Source organism: Mastigoproctus giganteus, chromosome 11, assembly GCF_048544385.1.
Source record: "Mastigoproctus giganteus isolate SK-2022 chromosome 11, ASM4854438v1, whole genome shotgun sequence".
Lineage (NCBI taxonomy): Eukaryota > Metazoa > Arthropoda > Arachnida > Uropygi > Thelyphonidae > Mastigoproctus > Mastigoproctus giganteus.
Window position 1 is genome coordinate 53,843,300 of NC_143585.1, and position 12,040 is coordinate 53,855,339.

At 41.3% G+C, this 12,040-nt stretch overlaps 1 protein-coding gene across 1 annotated transcript in view; it reads right to left on the bottom strand.

Moving 5' to 3' along the window:
- rg (A kinase anchor protein rugose) overlaps positions 1–12,040 on the bottom strand; it is a 1,582,765-nt gene that overhangs the window by 297,977 nt on the left and 1,272,748 nt on the right. The window contains exon 42 of the mRNA XM_090384432.1: positions 4,888–5,003. Within this exon, the coding sequence (XP_090240558.1) occupies positions 4,888–5,003 (116 nt within the window). The remainder of the gene's footprint in view (positions 1–4,887; positions 5,004–12,040) is intronic.

Sequence of the window (12,040 nt, forward strand, 5' to 3'; positions counted from 1 at the left end):
GCATGTATTAGGAATTTCCAGATAAAGGAACCACTAGGTGACAGTGATCACAGTGTACTGATGTGGGATTTACTTAAAGATGTAACTACCATCAAGATTAAAGGGAAGGGTTTTTGTTTTCATAAAGGTGACTACAGTGGTCTCAGGCAGTTTTTGAACTCTATACAGTGGGATCAACTGATGATGTTAAAAACAGTGAATTCTAAATGGGAAACCTTCAGGGAATCTTGGAAGCTACTAGGCTTTTCATACCAACTAAGAAATACTGTTCAAGATTTAGACTTAAATGGATGTCAGAAGAACTAATGAGGCTCGTGGAAGAGAAGAAAAATGTGTGGATTGCATATAAATTAGCAGGTGACACAGAAGCCTACAGCAGATATAAACTAGTCTGTAATCAAGTCACAAAGGTGGTTAGGCAAGCAAAGGCTGATTACGAGAAATCCTTGGCAAAGGATGCAAAGAAAAACAACAAAGACTTGTTGTTGGATGAATCAGATTGGTCCACTTAATGTTGCTGGTTCGATTGTTGATGATCTTGCACAGATAGCTGAAAAACTGAATGAGTATTTTGCATCTACATTCACACATGAGAAATTCTGTAAGGAAGAGGAGGACGTAAGTTTACTAAACTCTAACAGGGAGCTAAATGATTTTGTAATAACGGAGAGCAAAATGGAGGAGAAATTGTTGAAGTTCAACATAAAAAAGGCACCTGGGGCAGATAGAATCTATGCAGTTATATCGAAGGAGGCAGCGAGGGAAGTAAGCAAACCCTTGGCCTTAATTATGAAAGCATCCTTGGATTCAGGAGAGGTCCCCATGGACTGGAAATGTGCAAAAAGGTAAAAGGTAAACTGCAGCCATTATCAATCCACTGCAGGATGGAAGCCTCCTCAACAATTCAAGCTGAGGGAATTGGAGCATAATCTGCCACACTGGTCCAGTGCGGGTTGGCAGATCGGCCGTATTTAGCAATCAGGGGTTTGAACTCTGGTCTACTCAAAGAGCGTGTACTACTGCACTCTCACTCCTGACGACTCGGCTATGGAGCACATGTATCCCCAATTCACAAAGGGGATTCGAAGGGTGAGGCAAGTAATTATAGACTTATTAGTATAACTTCTGTTCTGGGGAAAATAATGGAGTCACTGGTTAGAGAAGTGATGAAGGATCACCTAGACAAGACTGCAGTAATAGTTCAGACAAAGCATGGGTTTGTTAAGAGGAAGTCTAGTGTGACCAATCTGATTGGATATTACAATGTGGTCACAAAGGAATTGGATGCAAAAAATAATTTTGATATCATATACTTGAATTTCAGCAAAGCTCTTGATACTCTTGCACATGGAAGGACTTCTGCACAAATTGGAGCAGTATGGCATTAAGGGCAAGTTGCTGCAATGGATAAAGGGATGGTTGAGTGGGAGACAGCAGAGAATGGTAATCAATGGATGCTGCTCCATGTGGACTAATGTTATTAGTGGAGTACCCAAGGGTTCGGTGCTGGGACCATTGTTGTTTTGTGCATTTATTAATGATATCGATGAAGGTATATCAGGCTTAATGTCCAAGTTTGCAGATGATACAAATGTTGGTAGGGTTGTTAATGATAGTAAAGACAGTATGTTACTGCAGAAGAATCTAGAAAAGTTAGGTAGATGGGCTGAGAAGTGACAACTGAAGTTTAATATTGACAAATGCAAAGTACTGCATATGGGTAGCAGTAACCCAAGAAAAATGTACCAACTTAGTGGTGGGGGGGATGGAGATGGAGATGGGGGGAACTCAGGGAGATGGAGAATTAAAAAGACCTGAGGTAATTGTGCAGCCGGATATGAAGTTATCTGAGCAGTGCAGATGGGCTGCCAGAGCAGGCCATGGAGTTTTGTCAATGATACAAAGGGTACTAGGAAAGTTTTGCAATACAGCTTTGTTTATTTAATTTTTTCAAAGTAATTTCCTCTACATTCAATACACCTCTCCATCCTCCGAAACCAATCTTTAAACCAGTTCTGCCAAGTTTCACTAGGGAGTAAAGCACACTCGTTATCCCAAGCCCGTAGAAGGTCCTCATCATTGGAAAACCGCCTCCCTTTTAGCTTCATTTTCACATGCGGGAACAGTGCAAAGTCGCAGGGAGCAAGGTCTGGACTGTAGGGAGGGTGTTCGAGAAGTTTCAGTCCTGTCATGGTCAAATATTTGGTGCAGGCTTTGGCGCGGTGAGCTGGAGCATTATCGTGATGGAGGTACCAGGTGTCCATTGTTGACTTTGGCCGCAGGTTCTTCATAGATCCAATGACTTTAGGCAGGCATTGTTCAGTATACCACTTAGCTGTGACTATCTTCTGCATGTCCAAAACGCACGTTCCACAATTCCACTCGATTTGAAAAATACAGCTATCATTTTCTTCTTTACAGATCGGGATTTTCTGACAATTACGGGTGTGTCGTCATCATCAAAGACCCAAACTTTGTTTTGAGCCTTGGTCGGCAGATCGTAATAGCACAGCCAAGTCTCGTCACCTGTCACGATGTTGTTCACATACCGAGATTGTCCCTTATCAAACTTTTTTAACATCTCCCGGCACCAAGTCACACGTCGTGTCATCTGCTCTTCAGTCAGTTGATGCGGCACCCAGAGAGAACAAAGTTTCTTCACGTGCAAATGATCTTGCAGAATCGAACGAATCGCTGGTGCATTTAGGCCCAAAGTATCCTCTATCTGTTGGTAGGTCACTCGCCTGTTTTCGTCAAGCATTTTTCTCACAGCAGTAACGTTTTCCTCCGTAACTGACGTTCGTGGCCTTCCCGGCCTCTCAGAATCCTCCAGAGTGAAATTTCCCCTTAGGAATTCTCTATACCACCTGAATATCGTTGTACGATGTGGACAATCATCATCTAGTGCAATCTAAGCACTGGTCTATGGTTAAACCACGCACGAAATTATACCGCAAAACTGTCCTTATCTCATTTCGTGACCACGATGCCATCGCAAGCACTTTACACTCTCACTACTAATGAATAACTGAGCCCATTGACTTGGCGCGGCGGCTACTATGCACGTATGAACATGTCTCAACATGCAGCAACAAGCAGCTTCCTGTGATTCATTGTTGCATCATATTGCAAAACTTTCCTAGTACCCTTTGTATATAGGAATTTTGCTAGCAGAGACAAGGGGGTGATTATACCTTTGTATAAGGCAATGGTCTGGCCACACCTTGAGTACCGCACACAGGTCTGGAGACCTCATTTTAAGAAGGATGTAGAATTGCTAGAATGAGTACAAAGTAGGGTAACAATATTGGTGAGAGGAACAAGGGGGTTCTCTTACCTGGAGAGGCTTAAATTCCGTAAGTTGCAGCATCTCAAGACTAGGCACCTGCGAGGTGATCTGATTGAGGTGTACAACCCTTGAATGGTTCGAGCTGGCTCAATGCTGATGAGATACTTCCACTTGCTGAGATTAAGAACCTAAGGAGGCATAGATTCAAACTGAGGAGAGACAGTTGTAGAATAGAATGTTTGCCCTTAGCCAGTGGGTAGTTGATTGCTGGAACAAACTTCCATCTGTTGTTGTGGAAGTTGATAGCTTAAATAAATTTAAGGCTGAACTAGACAAACATATGGGTGAAATGGGAAGTTTTTTTTTTTTGGCTGATGCTCTATAAGCCTTACTTTCTTGCATCATATGCCTCAACTAATGCTAATGCTAAAATGTAGCTGAATGTAGACAGACAGATTAATAAGTTCAGACAAATTACTAAAATCTGTAAAACATAGATGTTGTGCATTAATAGAAACAGGACATCCCATAAAAATATAAATAATAGTTAAAATATTTTCACAATTCTCACACATAGGCGGGTCATTCACCCTCACCAGAAAAGAGTGTATCAGACGACTATGATCTATGTTCAGTCGAGAAATAATAACTTCCTCTCTTTGGATTCCTGCATATGCAAAGAATCTTACCATTGGTGTATAGTTCCTTATGTATTTTTGACTGAAATCTGTATAAGGGACTGACAGCTAACAATTACAACAGGAGATTGACAATTTTGCAGTGTTGAATAGCAGATGTACAGAATTCTCCAGTTACAGTGTAGATGGCCTGGTGGTGGACTAAACCTAACGATCAAAGTGCACTATCTCCAGCAGAAGCATAAATCTGAGAACCATAATAGAATAAGAGGAGGAGGTTACAGCGATTTGCACCCCACAAAGTTGATGAAACGCACAAAGGAAGTTAAGCCTTATGGAATAATTTGTCCTTAGCTGAGGAATATGTTGTAGTGTCAGGTTCTCATCAAAAATAAGTCCTAGGAATTTTACTTCTGATATCACTGGGATAATGTTTTGCCCAAGCCTTAATTCTGGGTCAGAATGAAGATTACATTAATGAAACCTTGTCTATAAATTTTATTTCCTATATAAAATTAGTAATTGTTATTAGCTTGTGTAGAGTGCAAATGACCACTTAACATATGTTAATAAAAAGATTTATTTAATTTAAGCAAAAGCTGGGAACATTTATAAATTTAAATGGTATGCTAATTTCTGTGTGTGTGTGTGTGTGTGTGTGTGTGTGTGTGTGTGTGTGTGTGTGCACGCGCATCATAACATGTATGGCATACACAAGGTGCACAGCACTATGGCACACACAAGATGTATGCCGCAGTGTACAATTTAGTTAAAACTGAGTATGTCATAGCATATTTGTGGTATTTTGAAAATTTCTCAGAGTGCAAGCATTGTAACTCTTACACTGCTAGATGATAAAACCACTATGAAAAAGTGGTATCAATCATAAGCATAAATATTTATTTTTGTTCTGATTCTAAGAAAGCCATTTGTTTCCTTAAAAAATAAAAATAAAATTACCTGCTATTGTATTAAGAAACATGAGGTACTCAAAGTTGGTGATTTCACGACGTTGCCACTTTTGTGTCATATTCGATTGCTGGAAAATCTGGCGAGGTGACATTAGTGAAGCTCTCCTAAAAAAAAGAGAATAAGCCAATTAGCCTATGCTAATAAAAAGATGTTAGTATGAATTATTTTAATTAATAAATTTTAAACTAATAAATATAGAGTGTTTGATTTCATTAAAAATCTTATAGAAAATCATAAAATAAAAAATCTGTAAAAAATTATGCAAGTAGCTTTTAAACTAAAAAAAAAAAAAAAAAAATACACATCACATTAGTAACTGCAAGTTCTAACTGACCAATATAAAAATACACAAATGTTCCGTTTCCTTATTAGATGTTCAAGCTTGTGTATGTTAACGTTTTCTGGTTAGTTGGTAACTTAGGAGGGAGTTTTAGCAGCACATTGTAACTAAGGCCATAGTACATCAGCCTCTGGCACCTCCGTAGCCAGGTGGGAAGGAGCAGCAGTGCGTAGCACACGCTTCTTGATTAGACCGGGGTTCGATCCCGTGACTACCAAATACGGAGGATGCGGAAAGGTCAGGGAATGACCACTGCATATCCCTGGAGCAATATGGCCTTAGCTGCCAATGCTCCTAAAAACTAAATAACAACAACAACATCAGCCTCTGGTTAAGAAAGTCTACTATGGACAATTAGCATTAGCATTAGCATTAGCATTAGTAGAGGCATTTGATGCAAGAAAGCAAGCTTATGCAGCATCAGGCAAAAAAAAAAAAGTAACATAAATAAATAAAAATAACCACTTCCACTTCACCCCTCTGTTCGTTTGAAATACCTGTCCAGCTGAGCCTTAAACTTATTTAGGCTATCAACTTCCACGACAAGGGATGGAAGTCTGTTCCACCTACCAACCACCCGCTGGCTAAAGGCAAATTTCCGCACATCTATCCTACATCTGTCTTTCCTCAATTTGAATTTATGCCCTCTCAGGTGATTATTCTGAGCAAGAGGAAGAATCCCATCAGCATTGAGCATGCTCAAACCATTCAAGGCTTTGTACACCTCTATCAGATCACCTCGCTGGTGCCTAGTTTCCAGACACTGTAATTCGCAAAACTTAAGCCTTTCTTCGTAAGAGCACCCCTTTGTCCCATTCACCAATCTAGTTGCCCTTCTCTGTACTCGTTCCAGCAGCTCTACATCCTTCTTGAAATGAGGCCTCCAGGCCTGTATACAGTACTCTAGGTGTGGCCTGACCATTGCCTTATACAAGGGAATAATCACCTCCTTATCCCTGCTAGAAAAATTCCTATATATCATTGACAACACACCATGAGCTACTCTTGCAGCCCGTCTGCACTGCTCAGAGAACTTCATATCTGCCTGCACAACCACCCCCAGGTCCCTTTCATTCTCTACCACTGTCAGTGTAGTACCACAGAGTTGATACGTTGCTCTGGGGTTGCTGTTTCCCATATGTAGTACTTTACATTTGTCAATGTTAAACTTCATTTGCCACCTCGAAGCCCATCTGCTAAACCTTTCCAAATCCTGTTGCAGCAGCATAGTGTCAGTAGTGTCCTTGACAACCCTGCCAACCTTCGTATCGTCTGCAAACTTGGACATTAAGCCTGATATACCATCATCAATATCATTTATAAATACAGAAAACAATAAAGGACCCAATACTGAACCCTGAGGGACTCCACTAATAACATCAGTCCACGATGAGCAGTGTCCATTGATTACCACTCTCTGTCTTCTCCCCCTCAACCACCCCTTTATCCATAGCAGCAATTTGCCTCCAATGTCACACTGCTCCAATTTGTGTAGCAGTCTTCCATGTGCAACAGTATCAAAAGCCTTTCTAAGATCCAAGTATATAATATCAAAGTTATTCCCTGCATCCAGTTCTTTTGTGACTGCATCATAGTATCCAATCAAGTTGGTCAGGCAAGACTTCCTCTTAACAAAACCATGCTGTGTCTGAGCTATAACTGAAGTCTTGTCTAAATGATCCTGCAGTGCTTCTTTAACCAGTGCCTCCATTAATTTTCCTGGAACAGAAGTTAAGCTCACAGGTCTATATTTACTTGTGTCAGCCTTTGATCCTCCTTTGTGAATTGAGGTCACATTTGCACATTTCCAGTCTATGGGTACCTCCCCTGAGTCCAAGGAAGCTCTCATAATTATGGCTAAGGGTTTGCTTACTTCCTTTGCTGCCTCCTTTAATATAACTGGATAGATCCCATCTACCCCGGGTGCCTTTCTTGTGTTTATCTTCAACAGTTTCTCCTCCACTTTACTCCCAGTTATTTCAAGATTCTGTAGCTTACTGCTAGAGTTGAATACACCTCTGGCATTCCCCTCGCTGAATAACTCCTCATGTGTGAATGTCGATGCAAAATATTCATTTAGTTTGTTAGCTACCTGAGCAGGATCATCAACACTTGACCCATCAATATCAAGTGGACCAATCTGATTCATCCCCTTCCTTCTAGAGTTTACATAAGTAAAGAACTCTTTGCTGTTTTTCTTTGCATCCCTTGCCAAGGATTTCTCGTAATCTGCCTTCGCCTGCCTAACCTCCTTTGTAACTTGGTTGCATATCAACTTGTATCTATCATAGGCTTCTGTGTCATGTGTTAATTTGTATGTATCCCATGCATTTTTCTTCACTGCCACATGCCTCATTAGTTCATCTGACATTCATTTTGGCCTAAACCTTGAACAATATTTCTTAGTTGGTATGTAAAGCCTAGTAGCTTCCAAGATAAGTTCTTTGAATGCTTCTCATTTTGAATTTGCTGTTGGTAACATCGTCAGTTGGTCCCACTGTATAGAATTTAAATACTGTCTCAGTCCATCGTAGTCGCCTTTACGGAAGCAATAACCCTTCCCTTTACCCCTAATGGTAGTTACCTCTTTGAGTAAATCCCACTTCAGCACACTGTGATCACTGCCACCTAGTGGTTCATTTATCTGCAGATTCTTAATGCATGAAGAATCACTGCTGATAATCAAATCAAGAGTATTACTCCCTCTAGTTGCCTCCCGAACATGCTGATGTAGAAAACAATCATCCAATAAATCCACAAAAGCCCTGCTAGTGTGTGCCACAAAAGCCCTGCTAGTGTGTGAGTAACCAGCCCCCAAAATCCAGTCAATATCTGGGAAATTAAAATCTCCCATTATAAGACACTCTGATTTACTGGCCCACTCTATTTCCCTGTACAGTTCCTTATTATACTCATCAGAGTCATTAGGCCTATAGCACACTCCTACTCTCAATTTTGATCTCCCAATGTTTATGTCACACCAAACTGACTCCACACTGCACTGTCCAGCGATGTCGACTGGCTTCACTTCCTTGGTTTTTATGTGTTTCTTAACTAATAGCATAACCCCTCCCCCCTTCCTATCCTGTCTATCCTTTCTGTAGACGTTGTACTCCCCAAATTGCAGTTCCGCATCCCTTATACAAAGGGTACTAGGAAAGTTTTGCAATATGACGCAACAATGAATCACAGGAAGCTGCTTGTTGCTGCATGTTGAGACATGTTCATACGTGCATAGTAGCCGCCGAGCCAAGTCGATGGGCTCAGTTATTCATTAGTAGTGAGAGTGTAAAGTGCTTGCGATGGCATCGTGGTCACGAAATGAGATAAGGACAGTTTTGCGGTATAATTTCGTGCGTGGTTTAACCATAGACCAGTGCTTAGAAGAAATGACTCTTGCACTAGATGATGATTGTCCACATCGTACAACGATATTCAGGTGGTATAGAGAATTCCAAAGGGGAAATTTCACTCTGGAGGATTCTGAGAGGCCGGCAAGGCCACGAACCTCAGTTACGGAGGAAAACGTTACTGCTGTGAGGAAAATGCTTGACGAAAACAGGCGAGTGACCTACCAACAGATAGAGGATACTTTGGGCCTAAATGCACCAGCAATTCGTTCGATTCTGCAAGATCATTTGCACGTGAAGAAACTTTGTTCTCTCTGGGTGCCGCATCAACTGACTGAAGAGCAGATGACACGACGTGTGACTTGGTGCCGGGAGATGTTAAAAAAGTTTGATAAGGGACAATCTCGGTATGTGAACAACATCGTGACAGGTGATGAGACTTGGCTGTACTATTACGATCTGCCGACCAAGGCTCAAAACAAAGTTTGGGTCTTTGATGATGACGACACACCCGTAATTGTCAGAAAATCCCGATCTGTAAAGAAGAAAATGATAGCTGTATTTTTCAAATCGAGTGGAATTGTGGAACGTGTCGTTTTGGACACGCAGAAGACAGTCACAGCTAAGTGGTATACTGAACAATGCCTGCCTAAAGTCACTGGATCTATGAAGAACCTGCGGCCAAAGTCAAGAATGGACACCTGGTACCTCCATCACGAAAATGCTCCAGCTCACCGCGCCAAAGCCTGCACTGAATATTTGACCATGACAGGACTGAAACTTCTCGAGCACCCTCCCTACAGTTCAGACCTTGCTCCCTGCGACTTTGCACTGTTCCCGCATGTGAAAATGAAGCTAAAAGGGAGGCGGTTTTCCAGTGATGAGGACCTTCTACGGGCTTGGGATAACGAGTGTGCTTTACTCCCTAGTGAAACTTGGCAGAACTGGTTTAAAGATTGGTTTCGGAGGATGGAGAGGTGTATTGAATGTAGAGGAAATTACTTTGAAAAAATTAAATAAACAAAGCTGTATTGCAAAACTTTCCTAGTACCCTTTGTATCTGTGTGACACCTCGTCTCTGATATCCCAACAATATCTGCCTTCGATGTTTTGAGCAATACCTCAAATTCATCAAATTTATTTACTAAACTCCTAGCATTGGTGTACACTCAAGTATACCTGCACCTGTTTCTATTCTTAGCTACCCTAACACAACCCATGTGCGCCTCCGTAGCCAGGTGGGAAGGAGCAGCAGTGCGTCGCACATGCTTCTTGATTAGACCGGGGTTCGAGCCCGTCACCACCAAATACGGAGTATGCGGAAAGGTCAAGGAATGACCACCGCATATCCCGGAGCAATATGGCCTTAGTTGCTAATGCTCCTAAAAACCAAATAACAAACAAACAAACAACCCATGTGTTTACTTGTACCGCAATGGCTCCCAGCAGTCTCTGAAATACCATGCATCTTGTTTTTCAGGCTTCTGCTCATTCTAATAGAAGCAGTGCAAGAATCTCTTTCACCTCTGCCAGTGGCTACTGTCAATCTATTGGTCTTTGTCTCCCCCCAAGCTAGCAGTTTTCCGACCCACCTAACACTGCCTCGATAGCATCAGCAAATATTCTTGCACCCTTTCTATTTAAGTGTATCCCATCCCTGTAGAAGCAATCTCTCCTGTTAACAAGTACAGTCCAGGCTGAAAAAAATTCTACCCCTTGAGCCTTGCACAATCTTTCCAGGGCCGAATTGATCGACAAGGCTCTCATCCTATACTCCCTCCTATCGTGTCTGGGCAGAATTGCAGACACTTTCAAATTCAACCCTAATTCTCGGCTTTTGTTCAACAGTGACCTGTACTTGTTAAGTAATTCTGCCGGTCTCCTACTCTTAATATTATTAGTGCCAACGTGTACAACTATATCACCTTTTGTGCCCTTAAAAGATGATATTCGCTCTACAACGTCATCAACCTTTGCCCCTGGCAGACATACCCTGGTCCTGTTCCACCTATCTTTTTTACAAAGCATGTTCCCCGTTTCCCTGACAATAGAGTCACCAACAACTACTAGTTCCTTCGGGACCAGCGCATTCTGCCTTGGGGGTTGTCTCTGTATCACGCGATGCCCAAGTGCAAGCTCTGGCGTTGATGTGGGCAGCTGAGAGCTTGATGGGCCCCTCAATTTAGTTTCTTCGAGGGCATCCACCCTGTCCTTCAAGCTCTCATATAGGCCCATAAGAACGCCGAGTTGTTGCCTGATATCGATACACTCCTTGCATCGCGCACACACAAAGACATCCCCCTTGGCAGTATCATGTCCCGTACCCGATTGCTCTGCAAACATCAAGCAAACAGTGCATTTTATAAGGCTGTGAGTTAGAGGACAACTGCCCCCCTCAGTTCTGCTCTGAGCCACAGCACTTCCATTAGCTTGAGCCTTTTGCTTTGCTGCTCTGGTCTGAGTCATGATTCTATTAATTTATTAATTAATTATGTTATTAATTATATTACGTTTGTAATCTAAGTCGTTATATGTATTTATTTAAACGTACAATTTAACTGCTAACGAAGTTCAACTAACGCTATCTAGTACGGTATATAACCTACGGTATATCTAGTACGGTATCACAATGGCAGGAAAGTTACTAACGGTAGTTACGAACACGTGGAAACCCTTACCGATACTTTTACAAGGCCGAGTAAAGAATAAATACACCAAATTAATCAAAAAATCACAAAATAATGTTATACTACTAAATTTAAATCAAAAGTTTTAGAAAAACAATAATTTCAAATCAATAAATAAGAAAAATCCACTTAGCGGCTTGGAACACGACCGTCACTAGTAGCCTCGTCAGCAGACTTATATACTTTTGGTATGTACATACTGCAATAAAAATCATTTGTACTGTACTTACTAGTATTTTTCATATTTATCATTTTAATTTCTTTTTTTGCAAGAACTTCGTGTGCATCAATTTATGGTAAACAAACACCTATATATTTTTGCAACTCGACCCATATAATCAAATTGTCGGAACGCATTACATTAAAATACATACTAATAATACCTCGATCAGCGCGGTTTCGCATAGTGCGGTATTTTTTTTGCACAAATTAACCGTGCTATGCGAGGTATTCCTGTATTGTTTATTTGTAGTTCAGGTTCGGGATGGAGAGCTAATTTCTTGCAAAAGTGAGTGACAGTGCATTTCTTTTCTGATAGTCGGTAGCCATTCCATAAAGTCCAGGATTCTATTTTGGTTATGGCAAGTTGGAGCTGCCGTTCGATGGTATTCATACTTTGAGACCGACAGGAAATGGTAAGGTCACCTGCATACATATAAGTTTGAATGGTTTTTGGGACATCTCGTGTCATGCTGCTAACTCGGATTGAAAAGAGTGCTGGACTAAGTATTGATCCCTGCAGGACTCCCTCTTCCTGAATGTGA